Source organism: Eschrichtius robustus, chromosome 10, assembly GCF_028021215.1.
Source record: "Eschrichtius robustus isolate mEscRob2 chromosome 10, mEscRob2.pri, whole genome shotgun sequence".
Classification (NCBI taxonomy): domain Eukaryota; kingdom Metazoa; phylum Chordata; class Mammalia; order Artiodactyla; family Eschrichtiidae; genus Eschrichtius; species Eschrichtius robustus.
The window spans coordinates 110,562,510-110,588,694 of NC_090833.1; the positions used below are offsets into that span (position 1 = coordinate 110,562,510).

Genomic DNA, 26,185 nt, shown 5'->3' on the forward strand with positions numbered 1-26,185 from the left:
TGTGTGTCTCACATCTTCTTCGTCCATTCAAGTGTTGATGGACAGTTAGGTTGCTTCCATATCTTAGCTATTGTAAATAATGCTGCTAACAACATTGGGGTGCATGTATCTTTCTGAATTAGTGTTTTTGTTTTTTTCAGATATATACCCTGCAGTGGAATTGCTGGGTCATATGGTAGTTCTATTTTTATTTTTAATGAGAAACCTCCACACTGTTTTCCACATTCAACACTGCTATTTTTTAGTCTTGCCCGTTTAAAAAAAAGATACATATTTGAAGTCTCTCTTAAAAGCTGCAGCATCCCCTCCATCCCTTTCTTTTCCTTACACTTTTTCTGTGGAAGGACCCAGGAATTCTTAATCTGCAGAGTCCCACAAGCTTCTATACTTGTGGTGCAGTTCAACATTTCCCTCTGTCTTTTGTATTTCCTGCACCCTGGCAGCTGCTTCCAGAGGCTTGACCAGACTCTGGTTCAATCTCTTTGGCAAGGTGATGATGTTGTTTTTCATCAGGAAGCCCATAACACGGGGTTTTCACTTTTTCATGTTAACACTCAGTGATGCTCAATGTCTCGACCCGCCACTTCACCGAGGGCTGCAAAATGGTGTCGTTCTCACTCTATAATTTTGTTTTTACATTAGCTGGGATAATTTTTTAAGGAGAAGCTTCCATTTTTCTACTACTTGGTCACCCAGTGGTACAGTTCTTACAGGAAATGCCAAATAAATATTCAATGCATTTATATATCCAGTTTTCAAGATAATAAATTGGCTTCCTGTCATCTTTAAAATGTAACCAATTAGTTCTTTTAAAATAGTATTATGAACTCATGGATTTACACATATTTGATGGGTTTCAATCCACTGCCAGTTGGAGCTTCTTCAGTTGGCTCCTGGGTCCCTTTGACATGACCTCAGGAAGTTTCTGATCTTCCTTACTATCTGGTACATGAAGATACTCCAGGCTCATGTTGTGTATTTCCTGCACCAGACTTGGAATCAGCCATTTCTCCAAGAAGCCTGGTTTCTGTTAATGGGAAAAGGTATTTCAAGACCACAATCTGGATATTTTGGATGCTTATTCCTACTGGGCTGGTCCTTATTTCTAGCTTCTTCAGCAGACATAGCATACACATGTGTATGTAATATGTGTGTGCTAAAATATTCTGAGTTCAAAGTATTTCAGACTCAGATTCAAAACTATAGAGTTTTTACCTAACAACTTTTGTATTGCATTTGTATCTCCTTTATTGCAAACCAAGAATCCTGGTTCTTAAAAACACAGAATTAGAACATCTCATAATTATTCCAAAAGTCTCCGAATAACAATAATAACAGTACTACCACCATCAATTATGATTACTGAAAATAGCTAAATTTTTAAATCTCCAAATTCTCTTCCCTCCCCCCAACTTTTCTGGTCATATTTGTGTGATCAGATAGCCAATATATACTGTAGTCTATCCCTTTTAACCCTCATTTAGTTTTAGTTCTGTGGGTAAATATATATTTAACACTCACTATCCTTATGTTGATGCCAATTTAGTTATTTTGCTCATCTGAAGCTAATTCTTTAGTAGATTCCTTAGTAAGTTTTCATTTCATGGAAACAGTATTCTCTGAATTTGTTTATGTCGATAACAATTTGTGCTCTTCGTACATGAAGTAAGTTTTGCTGGGTGTAAAATCCTTAACTCAACTTTTTTTCTTTAAATATCATAAATATGGGTATCAGAAGTAAAATAGTACAGTTTCTTCTAGCATAAAGTATTATTATCAAAAAGCATGTGATAATCTAGTTTTCTTTCCCTTATAAGTTATGTATTATAAAAGTTATTTTTCTTTATCGTTAAAGTCCAATAATTTTACAAAGTCATGTCTTGATGTCGATAGTTCTGGGTTGAGAGTTTCAAGTATGTGGTGTGCTCTTTCAATGTGTAGTTTCAAATCTTTTTAAAAAAAATTTCAGGAAAATTGTCTTGAATCATACATTTTAATATTTTTCTATTCCCATGCCTTGGTTTTCTTTTTTAGAGACTGACTCCTATTCTCCACTGGTTGGATCTTCATTTCCTATCTTCAATATTTGTCCCTTTCTTGAGATCATTTTTTATCTTTTTCTTCATTTCTTTTTGATTTTGAAAATTTTTATCCTTTTTACCTTTCATTTCCCTTATGTATTAGTTGTTTTATGTATTAGTTTTGTGTTCCTTCTAGATTACTTTTCATTTCTAAAATAATTTTTTATTGTTATTTCAGATCTTACATCATTTTCTGAAGGCCTTTAGCTGATTTTGAAATAAGGTGCTACAATTTTGATAGTTTTCTGAGCCTATCTCTCTGGTATGTCTTCATTATCTGTAGAGATGCTCTTCTGCTCCTAATTCTTTCTTTCTTTTTTTTTTTTTGTTTTTTGATAATAGCTTTGTATGAAGTTTTACCTGCATACATACCACTACAGAGAGGCTCTTCTCCAAATTCCCCCACCAAACCTCTCTAAGAGGAGGGTAATCTCAGATGGGGGCTCTTGTGCAAAATGTAAATTTTTATATGAATTTGCTTTTCCTGAATTTTTAGGAGGAAGATTGGTTTATTTAGCTTTTCTAACTTAACGGTATTTCCTCTTCTGTTGTTTCACATAGTGTTAAAAAAATATGGCAGCTTTCTTTCTGAGATTTCCTGTTTACGTTTTGATTTCATTCCCAGTAGTGGACTCGCTGGAGGAGTTCACTGAGAGTTTGTAGGGACCAGGCAGCTCCAGCCTCTTCACTTCAGACCTTCAAACATTAAGTCCTTCCATGTCCCTACTATTAGAGTGAGCAAAACTGCCCCCGGTTTTAGCTGCTGTTCTCAGTTATGTGTGCTTTCCAGTGGATTCCTGTTGGATAGTTTGGTGTTTTGTTCTCAAGTCCATCACATGCCCTGTTGCTTCCCTCTCCTTTCTCTAGCACAGATGCCAGTGACACACACGTCTTGTGGCTATTGGTAGTTTTGTCCCTTGGCTTGTCTTTTGGAGGTTCATGGGGATAACTTGTCACTTAGTTTTATTGTAAGCATTGTCTGTGCATTTTTTACTTTGCCTTTAGTTTCTCTGTATGCTTTTTCTGTGAGGCATTGGGAGGACATCACTGCCGCTGCCCTCTTCCTAGAATCCCCCAGCAGGGTTTTAAGCTGATGAAGACAGAGCTCACGGTTGAGTCTCCAGCAGCACTTCACACGTTGTCCTGTGTAAAACATGAACCTGATATATGTTCGTGGAACGAAATGAAACTGTCTACCTCTGGATTAGGATCCCAGCCCACCCACAGTGCTTTTGGTAACACATCCTATTTCCAAAGAGGCTTGCTGTTCATTGGGACGCCAGGGACACAGGGTCTGTGTCTGGTGCTGGGGGAGTTCACCCTCTAGTGGGAGGACAATGTCTCCCTGCTGCCTGTTACATGGAGATAATGAGCTGCAAATGTCAAATTGGCTTTTGGAGTTCACAGCCTGCCACTTTGAACCATGACCAGGGTGGAAAGCAGCTGGGCAAGCTTGTGACTCCCAGTGCCTTTGTCTATTAAAGCACTTTGTATAGCAATAACTTATCTGCTTCTTTGCTTGGGTCCCTAATTAAAGCTGTTTTCAACCCAATAAACAGCCAGACCCCGGCTAATAGAGTTGGACAACTCCTCGGTGGCCTCTGCCTGTGTCCTTTTAGGCTCCGCGGTCCAGGGTTAAGTTCCTGCACCTTCAGCAGGGCCACCCCCTGAAACATTTAATGAGAAGAGTATTGTCTCTTGGAGACATAATTACGAGAGACGATGCAACCATCTCTGAGATAACAGGTCTTTTGCAATGCAATGTGTTGGGGGAAGATTCAGCCCAAGTCAGTGACTGCCTTAGCTGTCATGACTCCTGTTAATAGTGCCACGTTTCTGCTCGGCCGAAGGGCCCTGGGGTCTGCACCGAAGTTCGTTAACCTTTTGTCTGAGAGACTTGTGCTTGGGACTTGTGGCTCTATGTCTTTTTTACCGCTTTTCAGGCTGTAACTACAATTTGGTGGTTGTGGCTGTGGACACAACTGGGGAATAGGTAGGAATCTCCCGTTACTGTATGACCCTTATGTTCTAGATGTTGGGGGCACATGAGCCTAGTTTTGCATTCTATTAGGATTCCTGAAGACTGGAAACTCTGGATGCAAATAAAACTACTGCTGGGAGACACATTTGAGGACTCCTATTTTTTTTTCTGTCTTCTCAGGAGCCCACCTGTCTTCCTCAGAAGTTACATGCGAAAGATTTTCATTTGGCAGTTAGTTTAAGTGTACATGGGAAACCATCTACCTAAAGAAACTCTTAAGAGAATCACTTTGTGAAGTAAACATGACTTTGGGAATGTGAAAAACGTCTCCCTAATTTATGTGTCTTAAAATTTCAACTTTTTAATATCATATTGTCATCTATCAAGGCGAAGCTGTGTTTTATTCTTTTTTTTTCTTCCCACTGCCTCCCCTTTATTTCCTGGGAAGTGAATTAGTTTCCTTGACATGAGATAGATGACTTCATCTCCTATGTCATTGTTTCACTGTGCTCGAATCTTTTGTTTGTGAGGAAACAGAGGAAAAATCTTGGACTCGGAGTGAGAGAGCCTAGTGTTCCCATCCAGCTTTGTCCTAACTTGCTCTGAGACATCGACAAGCTAGTTAACCTCTCTGAGCCTTAGTTTATTCACCTATAAAATGGGTATAAAAAATCCTCACGTGACTTTGTTGCTGCTGGATTAACTGTAATAATATATGTAAAGCACTTGGTACCTGGCACAATATTGATGCCTCCCAAATAATCGTCCTTATTTGGGAACTCTCCTGCCAATGAAAAAGTGACCTCTTGCCCATGAGAAATAGTTTGTGATAACTTGTTCTCACTCCCCCTGCCCACCACGGGTGGACCTTCATCCCTGTACTGTTGAGGATGTGTTTCTCTGTACAAATACATCTATAGCCACTAAAACAAATCAAAAATACCCATTCACAGTGATACATAAGCGAAGAAACCCAAGCCAAACACGTGGGTGTGGATCCTTAGCAATGTGGGAGGTGGCCTGGGGGCGGAGTCACGGCGACATCTCTTGTTTCCGCTCCCACTTCTGAGTTTTTCATGCCTCAGCTGTTTTCTCTTCATACACGTGATGGGCTCTTCTTTACAGACACCACTCTTTGCCAAGCAGTCCCCCATAGACTCAGAGAAGCCCCTTCTCTCTCCTCCCACCACCATTGTGTTCCAAGGGGAGGGTGGTCTCAGACGGGGGCCCTTTTGCAAAATATTGCTTGAGAGACTGGAAAATCACGCTCATGCATGCTGGTCCGGATTTCTCTCCTGGCCTCCCGTCCCTTCGTTTTCCCCTCCTGCTCAGTTTTTAACACAGTTCCCTCCACCAACCTAAGCTGTCCCTGATACCACCCCACCCCTCCTGGTCCCCAGCTCTTTTGTTCTTTGGTCCCTGCCTCCACCCCAGTACACTCAGCTTCACTGCTGCCTAAATGTCATTTTCGAAACCACAGAAGGACATGCTGTTTTTGCAGCATCTCGGGGAAAAAATTTTTTTTGATCCATTTGGTGTTAAGAGCATTCACAAGAAATGTATTCAGGGACCCTCGCCAGCCTCTTTCACTGGCATGGTTCACATTTGGTGGTTGGTGATATAACAAGCACAACACTTTTCCTCCAGAAATGTCCATTCTCCTATCATCTGTATCTCTCTTCCTTAGATTTCTTTGTCTTTCGGCTAAATCTGTATTTGAAGCACCGCAGTTCCTGATTAACTTTCAAGCTGGGGAGCCATCCTGATCCCTTCTCAGGGTCTTGAACCAGGTTCTTGGGAAAACTGGGAACATGGCCAAGTCCGGCTTGCTTCTCTGGGCCGTAACGGAGGGGAAGGCTTGAGACACTTTGCCCCATCTTGACCCACAGGACCAATGCAGAGCGTAAGAGGAATCTGTCAGGCTCCTGTGTCAGGACCTCTCTTCCAGAAGAAAACAGTGCATCTCCTCCGAAAAGTAGGAACTCGAGTTCCCTTTGTTCTTTATCTGTCCGTCCTCCAGGCCCCATCAGTGATGTAGAGTCACACCTTATTATTCCCCTCAGCTGGAAAGTTCTTGAGGGCAGGATCCATGTCTGACTCATCTTCGTGTCCTTCGGTGCCTGGAACTGGGCCTTGTAGGTGGCCCGTGGCTGCTGACAGCAAGAACACACACCCCCAGCCACTCAACCTCGTGTGTGACGAGGAAGCGGGGAGCAGAGCTCACCCGCCCCAGGCTTCTTCCCGGCAACGCTCTGCTGGAGAAAGGGCGCGCACGGGCTCGGAGCATTATTTTGAAACCCAGAGACCCTTTGCTCATTGCTGAAGGTCCAGATGAGCCATTAAGTTATGAACTGGAATTTTAAGGAGCTGTTGTTCTGGCCAGAACACCTGATTGCCACACAGTGAGCAGATTACCCCTACCCGTTTGAGTAATTCACAGCCACTGAGACTGTGGCGCTCTGGATTTAGTGGCTGTCATCCACGGACACCCAAAGTGGGAGGTTTGCTGCCTTTCGGGGTCATCAAGGCCGACTCCTCAAGACTGGAGCGCACCAGAGGACCCTTAGTGCAAGAGTGGTTTGAGAGCTATTGTTAAGTCTCCAAGTCTTACCCTGGCAGATCTCCATCCCAGCTCCTTTCGCGGGGCTCCTGTCCACTTCGGGCACCCCGGGAGAGAGCTGCAGGGAGCCTGTACCAGGTACTTCCCTACTGGCTTTCTAGTCATCGTACGAATTTGGAGGAAATGAGAAATAGTTTTCACACACACACACACACACACACACACACACACGCACACACACCCACCAAGAGTTCTTGTCCTAATGACTTGTTTTGACATTCCACTTGATAGGAGTCTTGACAGTTTGAGGTTTGCAGCCTGAGTGACCTTCTTTAAAAGGACCCTGTGTCTTCCCTGACTTTGAATAGGGCTTCGCTGATGGGTAAATCTGGGCAGAGTTCAGACCCTCTGCAGATGGGCACACCAGACAGCATCCGCACCGCCTAGAATCCAATCGAAGTGCGCAGTAGACACGACCTCCCTCCAACTTTGGGGCAACTCCCTGGATGTAGAAACGCTTGTGTTGTCCATTTCACGTGTGTAGGTCTTTCCTAACTGTGAATCCTAGTCCTTTCTTCCCGAAATATCATGAATTGATCCTGTCTTAAAAATGAGCTTGGAGGTGGGCTCCTTATGTAACGTTGCTCTTGGCATCTCTCCGTTGAAGAACATGTTTGAGCTTCTCTTCATCCGCTTTTTCCTCACCTTTAAATTCCTCATGGAGGCTGAGCTTTGCCAAACAGACAGCTCTGGAGCAAAATTAGAAGCTTTTCCCTGGGCCAGCTTCTAAGGGCCTTCCTGGTTTTCTAAGAAGCAACCAAAAAAAGAAGAAAGAAAGAAAAAAAAGAAGAAGTAGAGACTGGAAGAAGCAAACTTTCAGCTAATTATCATCTTTTTTCCCCTCTGAGCTCAGAGTACTGTTCTTAATTTCCTGACCAGCTTGCGCCCCTCCCCCGCTCCCTCTGAGCATCTGTGTTGGTTTCAAATTGAACTGCATACCTGCTGCTCTGAATTTCCAACATACCATACCAGTTGGTTTGCCAAACAGTGAACTGCCAGCCATCTGCCATCCAAAGTCAGAATTTACATTGTTTCATCTTAAAATAACGCCTCCGGAATAGCAAGCCACTCTGTGCATCAGGTTTTAAAGCTGACAATCAGCCAGAATTAAAAACAAATACCAAATGGGCATAAAAAAAGAACATGGTGGGGAGTTGGGGAGGGGGGCTGGCATTTGACAGAGAGTTTATTTTTCAGCATTTTTACCTGATTTTCCACCAAAATAGCCATGCCATTTAATTTTATCTGCAACAGCAGGAACTACTTATAGACTGAGAGCGTTAACTTTTTACTCGCCTGGCTCTACACGAACAGGATCAGGACTGCAGGGCTGGGGCCGTCGTCCGCATCTCAGGGAGGGCGGATGTCTTCATATCCCCCAGGTGTAGGGGAGGAAGACCTGTCTTAACCTCTTCTCGTGGGGCTTCCTGGTTGCTCAGACAAGAAAGCTAAGATGCATGAAGGGGGACCGCCTGGTCCAGGGCCACACGCTAGTTAATGGTGAACCCAGGGCTCCTGGCTCCCAGGCCTGTCCTCCCGCCCCTCAGCCCCCAACCGCCTTGACCTGTCAGTGCGGATGTGGGGTCCCCTCCACACCCCTTAGTTCCCGCTAGCTGCCTGTAGCAACCCCTTTGTGCCTTATTCCCCTGCTCCTTCAGGACAGACAGGAGAGAAGGGGTTTCTGCGGGACTGGGAACCCCTGGCGACCTGTGATGGTGGCCTTGTGGCAGAGCGACCACTGAATCTGGGTAGCTTTCCAGAGCAGATGGGATCGCAGGAGATTTTTTTTTTAAAAGAGAGAAAGAAAAGAGGTTTCATGTTTCTTTTAGGGAAGCTGTTCCGGGCGAAGGCAGCTTGGGGAAAAGTGTGAAGTTATGAGTGGGCAGAGGAAGCAAAGGGCTCTAAATTTATACCAAAGCCACCTGCCTACAGTTTGGAGCCCTGTGCCACCGGCCTGCCGGCGAGGAGGGCTTGTACCTGAGCCTGGGCTGGGCGGGGCGCTGGGCGAGCCCCGCGCCAGCCTCGTGCAGCCCCTGTGGAACTCTCCTGGGGCCGACCTCGGACATTCCGGGGTCCCCTCATGCAGCCCCTGTGGAATTCTCCCGGGGCCGACCTCGGACATTCTGGGGTCCCGGCGAGCCTCCTGTTCAGCCCGGTCTTGCTGTGAGTGTCAGAGGCGGGGGCTGTGGTCGCAGCTGCGCGTAGGTTTGCTTCGGGGCCAGATGGTGGCATCTCCTCCTGGAAGCCGTCTCTCAACCCTGGCCAGACCCTGGGCCCATCTTCCGTGTCCCCACGGCCCCTGCCTGTAGCTCTGACCGACCTGCCCCATGAGCCATCTCTGTTGCTGGCCCTGGCTGCCCTTCCCGCTAGGCTCCTTGTGATCCGGGCCGTCTCCCCCATCTTTTGGGTCCTGCACACCATTGGTATGTGTTCCACTCACACTCACTTAGCGAGTGAATCAGTGCTTTGCTGGGATAATGCAGAACTTAACTGGTTGTGCTGACTGCTGGACTCAGCCCCATAGTATTTCTGCAGTGAAAGCTGCTTTTGACTTACCCGAATTCTTCCAATTTTGTTGTGTGCCAATTAGCATTGTGGTTACTAGCTACACGTTACTGAGAGTACTCAGGGGCCAGTCACTGCACGAGGTACCCTATATATGTTCTTATCTACTGTGACAATTCAATTTATTAATAACACCCGGATAACTAAGATGAGAGGGGCCTTGTGAGGAAGGTCCGAGAAAGCGGTTCCATTTAGCCTGGGATGAAAACACTGAAGTGAGAGGTGTGAAGGCTGCATAAAAAAAAAAAAAAAAAGATTCCAACGACAGGCTGTCCTTGGAGGGGGGATAGGGTGTGCTGTCTTACTCCTGGGCTCAGGAGCAATGAGGCAGATGCTAGGCCATCAGGAAGGATTTCCAAGCGAGTGGAGCCGCCCATCAGCAGAATTTCCTGCCTACAAAGGAGTGAACACCCTGCCCAGGAAGATCAGGCAGCAGCAGAATGACCGTTTGCCACGAAGCCATAGAAAGAGTGTCTCACTGATATGGAGCTTGCTACACGTGTGCCCTAAAACGTCCATTCCGACTCCCAAATTCCTTAGTTCTGTCTTCTTAGCTTAGTGCATAAAACAATGACGATTGTGAGGATACATTTTTAAAGCTTAAACGCCTTTTTACAGAATGAGTCATTTTAAGGCCTCCTCCCTACTCCTTGCCTTGAAAGTCTAATCAGAAGAAGCCCAATTTTTTAAAAACTTAAAATTTAAAAACAAGATCTAAATGCAGCCCTATCATTTGATTTCCTAAAAGGTGTTTTCCTTTGCAAAATCAGAAGGTGAGGGAGTGACCCCTCCAGGGACTGGAGACGCTGGTGTGCAGGCGTCGTGGCGGGAAGGCTGCGGGTCCCGCTCAGCGGAGGGTTGAAGAGGTACTGCTCAGTCCAAAGCCACTGTAACAGGGCCTCCCCTGCGATGGCTTCTGGGGATGGAACCCTCTAGATGCGAGTTTAAAACCAGCTATCTGCACAAATGCTATTTGCCAAATGCACTGTTTTGTGATACAAGATAAAAGCTCTTTTCTAAAGCAGTTGTGAGACAGTTTGTATCTGACCCTGGGTTAGAGTCGTTACTAAGGGAACCACAGAGAGAGAGAGAGCTGATATTTAAATGAGCTGACATCTCAAGATTCCCTTGGGCAGGAGGCATGTTTCTCCTCTTAGAAAGAACAGAACATGACTGTCTTCCATGTAGTGGAAGGATTCGTGGTGTTTGCTGCCCACAGGTGCTTGTACCTGTCTGTTGCTGCTTTCCCCCTCTGCCTGGGAGATGGAACTGTCAGCTCTGAAGGGCCTTCCAGCTGATCTGATAGCCAGGAAAGCAAAGCAAGGCTTCCCCTCCAGTTGTCTCTGAGCAGCTTAGTAAGATGGTAGAATTCTTGTGGTTATAGGACACAGCTATGCCAACAAGGGACCACATCCCACAGGTGTGTGGAAGCAACGGGCATGAAGTTCAAAGCCAAAAGGGCAAGTGTCAGAATCCAAGCTCAGGATTCTTAGTGAGTTTGAGATGAACTCTGCATTCAGTTCTGGGGGAGAAACAGTTACATTAAGTAGTGACTGAGTAATTAAGGATGAATAGTTAAGGTAAAGATGATAATAGTTTAATACTACTTTATCTTAAATATTAAAAACTAAAGTGGTGTTTTAAATACTGTTGAAATGTGGGTCTTTTTGTAATTTTTTTTTTTTTTTGAGAAAGAAAATCAGGTTCTTCCTCTCAGCTAAGAAATAGTCTATTGTAGACAGACTCTTACATGGATACAGCACGATTATAACACTCCTGCCACCTAATGATGGAGTGCCTTAATTGCAGACCAAGTACCCAAAGAAATGAGCAAACACTAATTTCAAAACTAAAGTACAGCAAACCCAGTGCCACCTATGGAGACCGCTCTCACATGCAGTGTATAATTTATTGTCAGATGCAGTTAAGAGGGGGTCATCTTTTAACATTTGCTTGCCTTTGATTTGTGGTACTTCATGTTCTCAAAGTCCGTCAGAAACAAAGGCAATGTAAAAGAATTACGGGAATTCACAGTATATCAAAATTTGGTTTTGGAATGAAAGCTGTCATTAAAAATGGGGTCTAGATTAAAGTAATTATTAATATGTGCTAGGTTATGGTCATCAATAGTCATCCTATTTGTGCATTATTGATAGGTCAATCATTTCTTCAAGTTAACTAAGGCCCATTATAAATAAATAAATGTTTTTAAAAACAGTCATAGGAAGAAAAACACATACATGAGAATTATTCATCAGGTTTCCAGGTTTAAAATCATCATTATATAACTTGTAGCAGATACAGGAGGAACAGCCATTTGTACATTCTCCTATGTGGTTATGAAACCATGAGTTCATCCTGAAGTATCCACACAGGCAGAGTTCCATCATCTCATCCTTGATGGATATTTGGCACAAATGTTCGCACAAATGTTCTGTTCTTGCTGAAGAAGAAACTTGATGTTGAGCCCTCAGTAAGTGGTAGACAGGGACACCTTTATAAACTTTTGTTTTGTCATTATTTTTGCCTTCTGGTTTAATAACAACCAACATTGGTATCATGTTCTGCAGCTTCAAAATGCTTTCACATGTCATTTTCATTCTCTACCACTAGATAATTAGTGCCTTTCTTTTACAACTGAGGTGACCATTATGTTCATAGAAATCAAATGACTCACCCAAGATCACATAGGCAGTCAGTAGCAAAGGCAGGATGTAAATCTGGATTTTCTGGCTCTAAATTTCATGTTCCTTCTACTCTCTGGCACAGCTTCCCAAGAGAAGAGAAGAATTGTTCTCAAGATGGAATTCTTTGATTCTGTTACATATGGTGGTAGAGCGTCCATGTGGCCAGTCAAGACATAGCAAGTTAGGCAGAGGATCAGCCAATGTCTGAGGCTTCTAAGGAAGGACATTTCACACTGAAACTGTTAGATATGCTCTTCTTTTAATGAAATGTCAGTTCTCATTAATTCATTTATTTACCCAACAATATTACTGTAAGAGTAGCAACCATATTGCCTGCACTGCCAGCACAGAGAATGATGGCCTGGCCCCGTGGCCTGGAGGGACCCACATTGTGATGACCTGTAAATGCCTCTGCCTTGTCCTGAACCCTTTTTCTCTTCACCTGCCATCTCCAGTCCATGTTATGTACCTGGACTACCAGGGTAATGTCCTTGTTTGTCATGGTCAACAGCAAGGAGGGAAACATATTAAAAATGCCTTAAGACTCACAAGATCTTGTAGGTCAGCCTGTGGATTGGTGCATGGATCTGTTCTCCTGCCAAATGTGCCAGGGTTGCCGCGGAGACAAAAAAGCAGCTGTATTTTGTTCTGAGACGTGCTATCACACGCTCGTGGGCACACGCGCCGGCTAGTCATTAGAACACGTGTCTTAAGTATGATCCAAGTCTCCTCTCCATAATTCTCCTTTCCTGACTTTGATCCTTCCTACAAATGAAGATTTCTTTTTCACCATCCTGTGTTGTATCAACCCGGGCGTATCTTAGTCCCCTGGGGACGCTGCCAAGCCATGCTTACCCACTGTACCCCCTCTGCAACCCTGGCTATGAAACAGAACTCTCTGTGTCATGAGGGGTGATTGATTAAACTGAATTCATTGGTTATTTTAGGGTGTATTATTTTGGGACAAGATCAGGAAGGAGATAAATACCAGAAGGTACTTGAACGTCAGAAAGGAGGTCATTTGCCATCTCAACCTTTAGAGGTGGTGCAGATTTAAGACTGGGGAAGCCCATCTATTACGGGAGAAGTCCTCTTCTGTGGCTCTTCTTCATGTTGGACACGGAAAGAGTGTCACCAGCTCCCACACCTCATCTGGCCCGCACCTTGTTCCCCAATTTCCCTGACCCCTCCCATGATGAATTCGAGATTGACACAGGCCTTCCCCAGATGGTCCCTACACTTTGGGAATGGCACGGCTGTTTGTCAGGTTCTCGGCTTTTGCCTGGGCGAAAGTACACAGCAGCAGAGAGCCATATTCTTACCAGTTGGGAAGGGAGAAGAGGCCGGTCCCCTGGCCAGCATAGAGCTTGGACTCCTTTGCGTGGCAGGCGAGGCCGTACACAGTCTGCCAGACTCCCTGTCCCCTGCCAGCCCCCTTTCACTGTACCGTGAGCTTCTTTGCTTTGATACCTCTGGCCTCTGCCCACAGGGTCTCCTCTGCTTTGGAGGGCGCTGCGAGCTACTGTCACGCAGGCTGTGGACCCCACCGCCTCTCACCTCCAGCGCTGCTCCAGGCCTTCTCGCCGGGTGTCGCTGGCCCTGCTAGGCAGTGGCTGCCATCTGAGCCAGAGGGGTCCAATTAAGAATTAAGAAATAGACTATTACAGTCGCAGGCCTCATTGAGCCGGAAGTGTTTAGAGTAATTTTCCAAATGAACTCCATGGAGATTATTTTCACCGTGCTTGCAAATCAGATAGATTCCTCACGCATCTGTAGTGCTCTGTAGTTACAAGATGGCCGTACCTCTACCACTTGAGTTTATTTTGCTCCCTACAAGAATGTTATGAGGTAAGTAGGGCAAATGCTATTTTCCCTATTTCTAGATAACTAAACTGAATCGCAGAGAATCTGACTTAAATACAGCCACTCTGTTCCAGGTGACATGGGTCACTCCCACCTGGGTCTCTCTCTGGATGGGAACAGAGGGAGGAAGGCTACAGTTAGACAAAGCGAAGATGGGAACAACCATGGTGAATACAACTTGAGTGGTGGGAATCAGACTACAGGCTCTACAGTGATTGGCAGGAAAGGTTGGTATAGTCAGGGAATAATAATTAAAATTTTTGTGGGCTTAAAAGTTGAGGTAGAAATCTAAAACTGGCTTTGAAACTCCAATAAAGTTAAAAATAGGATTTCCTATAAAGGTTTAACTCTTTTGCAAGCCCTGTGCTGAGTGAGTGTTTACAAACACGATCTTATTTCATCCCCCATCCGGCCCATGAGACTGTTCCTATTGTTGAGGCGCAGGGGCAAGACAGACACGGTTTATGGACCTCTGGGGACACCAGGAGAGCGGGCAGGTGGCGGGGGGCTGTGGGGATCAAGTGGGAAGCGGTGAGGATGGGCCAGATTAAGACGGGACCTCAGAGCCAGCCGACGCACTTGGACGTGATGGGGTGGGCCGTGCAGCCTCTGGAGGGTTTTGAGCCAGGTGCGGGACCTGAGAAGGGGCTGGATGTAAAGACCACTGAAGCGAAGCCTTGGCTGTGGGGTCCGTGTTGTGGCCACTGGCTTCCAGAATCCAAGAGAAGTCCGTGGACCCGGCCTGAAGGCAGGTGCATGAGTCACCGCCACATTAACATCCTGAGAGGGGGCGGGGCTTGCCCTCTCCCGGCCACTGCACGGCCCGTTCCTGGCTTATACGCAAACTCGGGGACACCCGTGGAGACGTTTTCCCCTGCCATCAGGCTGATTGATGGAGGAATCAAGCTCCTTCTGTTCGGTGTGGTGAGCTGATGGGCTTTTGTTCTCCAGGCCAAATTCCTAGGATCCTTTTGGTCCCAGAACGCTTCGCCTGTGGAGTTTATAATAAGAAAGTACAGAAGTGAACTCACAGAATATAATTTGGGGATTATGGATAGAGATGATATGGGGGAAAATGGTGATTCTCCTAAATCCAGGGCCTTGTGCTGTGGGATCCGTTGGCTGCCTCGGTGGGAGCGGGCAGACCCTGCATGGCCCTGGGCTGTGTTAGAGATGAGAGTAACCACTAATTATGCGAATCCTGCGTGCCAGGCCCCAGGCTGGGTGCCTTACAGGTGTGCCTCACAGAACTCTCTGAGGAAGGTGTTCTGAGTCCGATCTACAGATCAGCACATTAAGTCTCAGAAATCTTGTGTAACCTGCCAAGGCCTTATAGCTAGTAAATGACAAGTAAAATCACAGCGTAGGTCTCTCTGTGTCCTTCCCACTGTACGCTGGAGGAAAACACTTACGCAGATGCAGCTGGCTGGACCAGGGGTCTTTGCTTTGAAACGTTCAGAGAGCTTAACCATTTAGTTTCCATTTTCCCCTCAATTTTGCCTTTGCAATCTCTTGTCCATTTGAATAGATAAGAGACTTTTGCATTTGGCTTGTACGGACATATATTTGCTCCTCCTCTTCCTGCTTTTTCCTCTCTTTCTGGCATCTTCCCTCCCTCCCCCCCCCCCCCATCCCCAATACATTTAGAAAAAGTAAGGCCAGCATCAGCTCTGTCGCAACATGACTTATCGTTAGGCTTAACCTGACCAGGAGTTATTGGCACCAGGCACCACAGATGGACGCCCGGGGTGGATCTTTAGCCCTTGAGGTAGATGATGAAGGAGTCATAGGCGGGGCACTAGCACAGATGTGTTTGCAGAGCTGAATTCACATGCTTATGTTTCTGTCTTAATGCAGCAGTGGGATAACGTTCTGTGGGGCCGGTGGTTCTATGGGTGCGTCAGTAGGAACAGGCTGTGTTTGAAGGCGCAGGGACCGAGAGGGCAGGCGCAGGACCTCGACAGCCCAGCACCAGCGGGGAGTCGAGGATTAACGGGAGATGGCTTAAACCGGGGCTTTGGGTTTTCCAGAATGGCAACCTAATGGTAAATAAGGCGCCAAGCCCGCATCTGTCCCTTTTCCTGCAGAAGGCCACAACACTAACGGGAACAGGGGGACCTACACGGGTATATCCTGCGGGGACCTGCCACCCTGTGGAGACCAATATCAATCTGCGGGGGCGGGGCAAAGCCGAGTCGAAGGACTTGGTACCAACGCCGGGTGATAGTCTTCCCTGTTCTTGTAACTGTGGCTGGCCAGATTTGGCCACTCTGCAGGAGGGAATCTCCCCTCCCTTCTTTGCCCTGGAACGGAATTGTCAGGTCAGTAGAATCAGCATTATGTTGGAGGTTGCTGTGTGGCTTTTCAGATGGGGTGGCTTCCTACCTAATAATGGTGCCCCCTCCCCCCATCAGGTGAAGGGCTTTCTTCTGAAGGGCCCTGGAAAGAGTGTGTCCTCCTGGAACCTGACTTGATTTTGTTCAGCTTTCCATGAATGACTTTTCTTTCTGGGTTGCAGACTTACATTTCTGATGGTCTAAGCAGCTCATTGTTACTTCGTGGACAGATCATCTATTCCTTTAACTGAATCATTTGGCAAACATTAGTGCAACTCATAAAAAGAAGATGACATATTCCTTAGGACGCTAGTGTTTCCGGCGTGTTTTTTGAGGATCCTCTTAGCCTTTGCTTCTACAATCCAACCAGAAACAGCAAAAACCACTTGGACTGCTTAGCTGCAAGGTGTCTTTAGAACTGCCCTCCATTTCCAGCCAAGTGTAGATTAAGAAAGTGCCTAATTAGAGGCAGCATAGCACAAGGTTAATGTCACGGGTTCTGCTGGCATGTTGTCAGGGCTTGAATCTCTGCTCTGCCATTTACTATGTGCTCTTCAGCACGACACGCTCCCTCTCTACCCTGCCTCAGTCTACCAATCTGTAGAATGAGGATAACGAGAGTACCTGCCTCCTAGGGTTTGGTAAATAATAAATAAGTTATCCCATGTAAATCATAGAATAGCACCTGATACATAGTAAGTGCTCAATAAATGTTAGCTATTATTAAGCACCTCAAACCCCAAGGAAACCCTATTTTTAAAGAAGCAGAAGGGGTATGGGGCTCAAGAGGACTGAGTCTAAGCCCAGATTCACACACTGTAAGGCCTCAGGTGAGCCACTCATGCTTCCTGGACATGACTCAGGCTCCTCATCTGTAAAATGGGGCTGCAAAGTTATGTCCTAACCGATCATGGCAGTTCACATTATGAGGCTGTGTGTGGAAGGACCATGGCAATCCGTTGCACTGAAAGCGATGATCACAAGGGTTTTTTTGGGACTAAGTCACAGGTGGACCCAGCCAGAGGGTAAAAACCAAGCCAGTTTGCCTGTGTGATTTTACATTAATTACATGTGGCATTCTTGGCTGGCAAAATCCCAAACCTTAAGGTGGCCTGAATCCCCTTTAAGGAGATTTCTGCCAGCATCTCTGTGGGGCCTCTGATTTGAAGCACAGTTTGACCTATTAGGAGCCAGATCCTTTCCTATTACTAGTAGCCATCTTTTTCCATTAGCAGATATTGATTCTTTGTTTCTTATGGTAGCAGTAACTGGCTTTGTTAGACGGATAGCTTCTCTGTAGCCATAGCCTTCGGGTGGGTGAGAATGGCCGTCCGGGTGAATGAGGTAAGGAGTGCAGGTATTTTTACCCAGAAAATGCACTGTGCACTTCTGACCTTCGGATTTGGTATCTGCCCAGCAAGATGTAGCACCGAAATGTCTCACGGAGACGGCTGGGAGCCTGTGAACTGGGGCTGGGGACAGCAGGCTGCGCGTTTCTTTCAGAATTCTGGGCTGACTGATTTTAGGCTCTGAAATCAGATTTGACCCTCTGCTGGGTCTCTCTGGGCAGCTTTAATTATGGCAAGTTCACAGGGCCAACTCCTGCTGGCAAAACACTTTTTCAAAGGAGGGTCCTGAATGTGGAGGTGCTGGGTGTGAGGGGGCCCTGCGTCTCCCAGGGCCCGCCAGATGGGACCTGCTTTGCACAGACCCCCGGCCCATCAGGGTGAAGCTTCCTGGCGGTGCTGGCACCTGTGGTCCAGGAGGGTCTCGGTGTGAACCTGGGCGGTGGCGGCCGGCTGGGAGCGCTGGCCCCGGCGCGAAGCTTTCATCAGCAGCACCTGCTCGGGGTGAAAGGCTGCAGGTGGCCGGGCTAGCAGATGTCTCTATCAGTGACTGAATGTTGGCAGAGAGACTCTGCTCACTCTTGGGGGCACAGGGCATCACAGGAGAGGAAGAGCTGGGGCCTGGGGGCTGGGAGCCCTGGGTTCTAGTCTCTGCTCTGCCAGGAGCCGCCTGCGTGGCTTCTTCCCTCCGGCCCTTGGTTTCTTCACATATGAAAGCTGGCAGGGGGTCTCTCTGGTGCTCGCCCCCGTGTTCTGGGCTCTAGGGGACCATAGGGATGAGCAGATATGGAAGAGCAACCACCCAGTGAGAGATTCCAGAAACTAGGGGGGCTGGTAGCTAACCCCCCTGGAATAGTCTCTCAGTCTCTGTGAGCCGGGAGGAGCTTTCCAGCCAGGACGTACACCCCAGGGGCCTTGCTGAGTTGGTGACCCTGATGGGGTCAGGGTCAGGATGGGGGTGAGCGGGCTTATAGCATCCATCAGAACATAGACCGGCATCATCTCCTGGGCCAGCTGGAGCCTCGGCACACGGGCTCCTGACATCCTCCTCTCCGTCCCCAAGTTCATACTTCCATAGGGAACCACGCGCTAGCTCAGTGGTTCTCAGAGTGTGGGCCCAGTGGCACCCGCGTCATCTGGGAACTTGTTGAAAATGCGAATTCTCGGGCCCCACCCCAGACCTACTGACTGACTCAGAAACGCTGGGGGGTGGGCCCAGCAATCTGTTTAACAAGCCCTGCTAGTGGTCCGAGGCAGGCTGAGGTCTGAGAACCACTGCACCAGCACAACCCCGTAGCTTGAGAACCAGAGTCTGTCTCTCCCTCTTTTATGTAAAACTATTTTTAATTATTAAGACAAGGCTCCAGCAATACTTGGAAAAATTACTGCAGCCCCACTGCCCCGTCATAGTCACTGTTTTCACCTTTCTGGGCTCCCTTCTGGTCTTTGTTCATCTGGACACATAGTTTTTACACAGATGGCATTGGATAGAGACTTCTTTTTGTAGCACTTCTCTCACTTACACATTATTAGTGCGTTTTCCCCCATCGCTTCATCACCTTCCTACTTGTCATCTTCAGGGACTGCAGAACACTTCCCTTCCGTGACCGGCTTCACACACTTGACTGCCCTGTCCCCAGACATTTGGCGACTTGCCGCTTTTCACCATTGGAGAAGCCTCCTGCCTGTCCAGGGCGAGGTCAGCTTCTGGGATGTTCCACGTGACCCCTGTCAGCCCAACGTCGACCTCCCTGTAAGTCCTCAACCTGAGGCTATCTGGAAAAGATTGCTTAGTGGAAAAAATAAACCAGAGAGACCCCCTAAATCTGCGGTGATGCATCGTGACTGAAACAGCCCCGTCCGCTGAGTTCTGTTAACCGAGCGTCTTCTCATTGCGCTCGCAGGTGGTGTCTGCAGAGGGGGGCACGCTGTGGGCATGGGGGCGGGAGCCTCCCCTGCCCCAGTGGGCTGGATGCCCGTGGCCTCACCCTGTGCCAGGCCTGCTGGCGGTCATTTCCTGAGCATCCTGGTCCCCAGCAGGAAGGCCCCTCCTTCTTTCTCGTGCTGCCTCCACCTCCCCCCACCCTACACCTGTGTGTCTCTCTCTCCTTCCTTCTCCCAGCCTGGCTCAGCCCGGGGAGAGCCTGAGACACACAGCTTGACCAGCATGGCCCCTAGTTTTGACAAGACCACTGACCATTCTTGGGTCATATAAATAACGCTGTATCTTTTGAAATGATTTCGTTGGGGTAAATTCTAGATATGGGCTAAGGGTAATCCATAGGGCATCTTGTGTGTCACTGTCCCTTCCGTTAGTGGCGATATGCATTTGTGCCCTGTCAGTGGCTCTACGTTGCTCTTCATGACCTGGCAAACTAGGGTCTTCCTTATTTGGCTCTTGGGTCACAAACTCAACTCAGGTGCCTCGAAGGGACACACTGATGACATGAATGTTGATTCGGCCAGACCATGGGCGAGAGAGAGGGGCTATAATGAACTGAAAAGACACCCAATCGAAACGCCCTCATGTGCAGTGGGGAGAAAAGGTGGGGAGGAAAAGGGAAAGATAAATGACAGAGGATGCACATGGCTCTTCTCTTCAGCATCACTACCTCACGCACCCCGCACATTCCAGCCACACCCAAATGGGCCGCGCTCACTCTGCCTGCTTGGGGTTTGGCTTGGCCTTGTGGCCTTTTCACAAGCTGTTTCCCTGCCTAGACTGTCTCTTCCCCTTTATTCGTGGATGACTCCTACTCTTGATTTAAGACTCAGCCCGCATGGTCTCCTCCTACAGGAAGCTTTCCCAGGTCAACTGCCACGGGTTAGGAGGAGGCTTGACCTCTGGGTGGGCAGCTGGAGAGGGCGCTCCCTGCACTCTGCATGGGGGGACTGCTACAGGGTGCTAGGCCTTAATTCCCTTTGAGAGCATTGCTACAATTCAGTTTTGAAATTTCTTTCTTTAATAATATCGCAAGGGAGCTATGAAGGATGTGATGCTGTGGCCGCCTTTCCTGTGCAGTTTTCCTGGTTAGCCCATAACTGGTGAAATGCCCTGGGTTCTGGACCCTTTCAGAGACAGTCCAGAATAAGAAAATGCACTCACAATTAGCTTACACTCCTTTCCTTTTCTAGACTAAGGATTATGTTTTTTTTAATCTCTGTGTCTCCAGAAGCCAGTAAGCTGGCACACAATAGGTACTTAGTAATTTTTTTTGGATGGATGAATGGATGGATGGATGGGTAGATGAATGGATGGGTAGATGGATGGATGGGTGGATGGATGGATGGATGGGTAGATGAATGGATGGGTAGATGGATGGATGGGTGGATGGATGGATGGATGGGTAGATGAATGGATGGGTGATGGATGGATGGATGGATGGATGGATGGATGGATGGGTAGATGGGTGGATGGATGGATGGATGGATGGATGGGTAGATGGTTGGATGGATGGGTAGATGAATGGATGGATGAATGGATGGGTGGATGGATTGATGGATGGGTAGATGGGTGGATGGGTGGATGGATGGATGGATGGATGGATGGATGGATGGATGGATGGATGGATGGGTAGATGAATGGATGGATGAATGGATGGATGGATGGATGGATAGATAGGTGGATGGATGGATGGATGAGTGGATGGATGGATGGATGGATGGATGGGTGGGTGGATGGGTGGGTGGATGGGTAGATGTATGTATGGATGGGTAGATGGATGGGTGGATGGGTAGATGTATGGATGGGTGGATGGGTGAATGTTCTATATCTGGATGCCCCATGGCCCCTGGAGGCATGCTTGGGCAGTGTCTCCCCCAGTGGGTCTCCCCTAAGCCTCTCCCTCACTCATCTTCCCCACCTCTGTCCTCCTTCCCTCCCACTTTGCACTCGCCTCTGCTCATCATTTTAGCTTTACCTGGATTTCATTATTTTCTCCCTCCTTCCTTTTCTCTCGGATCCACCCCCTTCCTAACATAAATCAGTCCCTTCCCTACCTTCTCTAGCTGTTTCATCCTGACTAAATAGCCAGGAGGTCTTTTGTTTAGGGCTCATCCCCAGGGACTCAGGAAGGAAGTGGTCTGAGGGTCAGAGTCCCTGGAACATTTCAGAAGAAGAGCTGGGAGGAAGGGGGCAGTGAGGCTTAGATCCTGGAGCTGGGTCTGTCATACTGGCCCCTCCCCAGGGAGTTTCCACCACCTTTCACGCTGGCGTCAGGCCTCTCCAGAGGCCTGCCTGGTGGGGTGGGAACACACATGTGCCCAGCCCCTGTGGTGGAGGCTCTAGGTTTTGGCCCTCTCTCTGCAGTTGCTGGATTAAACCACCAAAGGACGCACTTGCCCCACCCGTCCTGTGATGGTAGGGGTGCTAGATTCTCTCCCATCCACAGTGTCGAAGCAGAGGCAGGGCAGACCCTAAGGGAGCTGATGAGACTCTTGCTTTTCCTTAGAGATCTAGGAACTGTGGCAGGGACCCCTGATGTCAGGGCCATCCCTGGGGGCTGGAAAAATCACCCTGGGTTGGTCTGCTCCCTGCCCCGCCTCAGGCACTGTCACTGTTGTGACCCTAGGGGACCAGAGGTACACCAAGGGCCAACTTGCGGGGGACAAATCACGAATGGGCACCTGGAGAGGTCGAATGTGACTGGAGAATGGTACTGCGAAGCCATTTCGTGCTGTGTGGTGTGGGGTCCTCCTGCCCACTCTACAGGTGAGGAAGCTGAGGCCCGGTGGGGTTAGGTGGCCTGCAGTGCCCGCTGGGCCGGGGCAAGGACTGTCGTGTGTTACTTGGTTGTGGGTCTTTAGTTTTGCCTCAGCAGGTGGGGCCGCCTCCTTGCCCTCCTCCAGCTGCTTCTCCAGCTCGTCGAGCACTGCCAGCAGCTCAGGGGCCTTTGGCCTTGGAGACAGCCCTGCCCACAGGTATCCCCTGCCCCTACCACTGTGCTTCTCGCACTGCGGTCGTTAGGATGCGAGTCCAGGGCCAGAACCTCGTTAATCGTTCTCCCCTGACCCGCGCTGGTTTAGAGGAGATGCCTGTCACCAGAGTCTCCCTTGAACTGCTTTTCATGCCGAGACATGGGTAGCAGCTGGCGGACAGGCTCAGCTTGCCCTGGGAGGGAGGCGCACCTTGAGTGCCCTATTTGCAAAACGACCAGCGGCTGTCATTCTACACCTGCCTCTCATTTGGAGACCTGATCTAAAGCTGTAAAGGTGGTGCCAGGAAAGGGCTTTGCCAAAGCGTCTCATGAAAATCTGGCCAACAGGCCTTTGGGGTCCACTAGCTACAGCTTCACGTGGCAGACACCTCAGCTCTGTTTTCAGATTTGGCAAGTGGCAGAGGTCTTGACTAGGCTGAAGGTCATTCAAGGGCCAGAATGGCATTCCTGGACCCTTCCTTTAAGTGGATGTACCTGCCCAGTCATGGAGGGACAAGGCCGTGCTTGGAAGAGGCCCAGCTCTGCCTCCAAGTGGCTGGTAGTGGGACTGGAATCACCCCGGCAGCCCCGGCCCTATGCTGCCCCGTCCTGACCCGCCGTAGACCCCGCTCTCCGCGCTGCCAGCACGCCCCCTTGTGGATATCAGCTTCCCACCAGTGTCTTCCTCCTTAGAGCTTCTGCCTTCTCCTGGGGTGCTGGATGGGAGAAGAGAGTTCCCGGACCTTCACTTCTTCTCCCTAGAGCTGGGGCAGCGTCCATGAAAGAAAACTAGTTCAGCCACCTGACCTTCGAGGCGGAATATTCGAGGCCTGGTGATTTGCTCGGGTCCGTGGGGCCGGTTGCTGGGAGAGTCAGGACTGTCCAGGGAAGGGCGCTGCCATCTGGAGAGCAAGAAGTCTGCGGGGGAAGGGAGGGGGGTTCAGGCTTCAGTAGGACTGCTGGTGTGAGCCTTCGGTCACGGGGAGCTCAGAATGGCAAGTGGGGTGATGGAGGTCCTGTGACAGAAAGAGGCCCCAGTTCATCTCCACAGGTTCCACTTTAAAACAAAATTGAGGTATATTAAGACAATTAAGAACTGTACATGTTGAAGCTGTATAATTTGATGATTTGATATACATATCCACTGTGAAACGATCACCATGTTTAATCTAATTAATCTCTCTCTTTAGATAGTTGCAACGTTTTTTTAATGGGGACAAACCTTAAGATCTACCCTCTCAGCAACTTGGCTCAATTTTAAAGTGTAGGGGGGTTGGGGGAGTGTTTTGTGGTCTCTTCTTACTCAGGCGGCTTCTGGGCTCGACTGAAGCAATTTCAGTTTGGTTCTTGTGGCTTAAAAGGTCCCTGAAACACTTCAGTGAAATTATAGCTCCTTAATTTAGCTGCCTGTCAGTTATTTTTTTTCCAGGTGGTTTAGGGTTGACAGTGAGTTTGACATTTGTAAAAATGTTTTGGAAAGCATATCAGAGGCCTTGAACTCAAAAAGAATATAAAGTACATTATTCGGAGAAGTGCGATTGGAATTATTCTTCTGGCCACTCCAAGTCCCGTCTCTCTTCTTTCAGCGGTCTTTGCAGACAAAGCCCAGTGATGGGTTGTGAAATTGTAGGCTACTTCTGAGCCTGGCTGCCTTTGTGAATTTCCTTCCGGCTCCCTGTCACCCTCATTTTAGTGACTTCTGCTTTGTTTGCGCACAGCTAAGGAGAAAGCACTTCTATTTTGTTGGTCAGAGCGTTGTAGGATGTTAGAGATGGAAAGAACTTTAGGGACCTTCTTCACCTGCTCACCCCCACTTTTTTCCCAAGGGCTCGGAGGGCATGGGATGTGACCAAGTTCACGTGACGGATGCCTGCTGAGCTGAGGTTCACCCCCAGATCAATGACTCTGGACCACGCTTGCTCCACGAAGCTACATATTAAAATGCTAACCGTGACATTTACCTGCCGCTTTTAGGACAGTTTATGCGCCCAGAGCTTGTACCTTAAATTAGAATATGCCTGGCATATTGGGCTGTGTCACCCTGGAGAACTGTGTGACTACACCTTCTGTGCCCTTATGGATGGAGAGAAGTAGTAGAGCCTGCCTTGAACTTGGAGACTCTCCCTCTACCCCAACCTGCTTGCTCTGCCTCCTTCCCGTCAGTTCAGAAACACTGCCAGGCACCCACCCTGCCAGCGCTTGGAATCCAGAGAATGAAAATTCAGAATTCCTCCCCTCCAAATAATGACAGTTTAATGTGGGAATCATCGCAGTGCCGGTCAGCGTGGAGCCTCTCCACACAGCCCCCGGCAGAACTGCCTTCTTCGTCTAGGTGGGAAGGCAAAGGGTTTTCAGGCCAGAGGTTCTCAACTCTGGCCGCTCATTGGGGTCACCTGTGGAGTTTAAAAAACTCCTCCTGCCCACCCCTCAACCCCATTCTGATGGTTAACTCCAATCTGAGGTAGGGCGCAGGCATGAGAAGTTTTTTTTTTTTTTTTTAGAAGCTTCCAGATGTTTCCAGGATGCAGCCAGGATTGAGAACTGCTAGGTAGAAGGACTCACATTTGAGTCTTATTTGGGAACTGTTAAAAAATAAAGTGAAGGCCTTCCCTGGTGGCGCAGTGGTTAAGAATCTGCCTGCCAATGCAGAGGACACAGGTTCGAGCCCTGGTCCGGGAAGATCCCACATGCTGCGGAGCAACTAATCCCGCGCCCCACAACTACTGAGCCCGAGCTCTAGAGCCTGCGAGTCACAACTACAGAGCCCACGTGCCACAACTACTGAAGCCCGCACGCCTAGAGCCCGCACACCACAACAAAGAGTAGCCCCCGCTCGCCACAACTAGAGAAAGCCTGTGCACAGCAACGAAGACCCAATGCAGCCATAAATAAATAAATTTATTAAAAAATAAAAAAGTGTGACTTGTTAAAGGCAATAAGGAAGATATTATTCGAGGGGGGCCTCTACCATGGGCTTTGCCGTAGGGGAGAGCCGGGGCTTAACTCCCAGACAACAGGACGAGGGGAGACTTCCCACCATGGAGCAGGGTGGGGCTGAGGGGATGGAGATCACTGAGAGGACCTATCCGGGTAAAGCCACCTAGCTGGATTCTTGCTGAAGGCAGGCCGGGGCGATCAGACATCACCTGGGAGACCCCATCAGTTAGGGTTATCCGACGTGGAGGGGCGAGGGTTCTGGTTAAACTGACAGAGCAGGATTCTTGCTACGACTGGACAATGTGGAGACCAACACAGAGGCCCTGAGGTCAGGCCCTGGTTGAGAGAGTTCAGAGGAGCCTGAATAGAGTTTGGTCAAGGAGAGAACCTGTCGCAACGGTGGGAGGCACGTTGCCGTGGAGGGTGTGCCTGGGGGTGGGCAGAGAGTGGGGTGGGAGATGTGACAGGACGGGCTGGACCTTTATGACTGGGGTGGGGCGGGGCAGGGGGTGAGGCGATCAAGTCTGTGATTCTAAAGGATTATTCTCTTGTCGGGAGATTAGGGGGGTGCATTCTGTGTGAGGCGTGTGGCAGCTGAGGTCCTCACTGGACAATCCAGGAGGGCATTTCCAGGAGGCACTGAAATAAAGGTCGGAAGCGGGGCGTGCTGGCAGAGGAGATACAAAGGTAGGAGTTGTTAGCACGTCAAGACTGGTTAAACGGTTTCTGCAGCCAAGGGAGTGAATTGTGAATTTTCTCACCCACCCAGGGGAAGGTGTCCTATAAAATCAGGTCAAGGGCTGAACATCAGCAGTTGTGGAGAGAGCAAAAAAAAGAGGCGCTTGCAAAGGTG

At 48.4% G+C, this 26,185-nt stretch overlaps 1 protein-coding gene across 3 annotated transcripts in view; it reads left to right on the forward strand.

The window, feature by feature from the left end:
- Positions 1–26,185, forward strand: part of MSRA (methionine sulfoxide reductase A) — a 378,257-nt gene that overhangs the window by 317,715 nt on the left and 34,357 nt on the right. Inside the window, exon 6 of one of the 3 annotated variants that reach the window (XM_068553109.1) lies at positions 24,222–24,304. The exons of 1 other annotated variant lie outside the window; for it this stretch is intronic. In XM_068553109.1, coding sequence (XP_068409210.1) covers positions 24,222–24,272 — 51 coding nt within the window. In that variant the 3' untranslated portion in view covers positions 24,273–24,304. Of the gene's footprint in view, positions 1–19,059; positions 19,103–24,221; positions 24,305–26,185 lie in introns of those variants that run through there. One more of the 3 variants, XM_068553110.1, reaches the window with a different exon arrangement.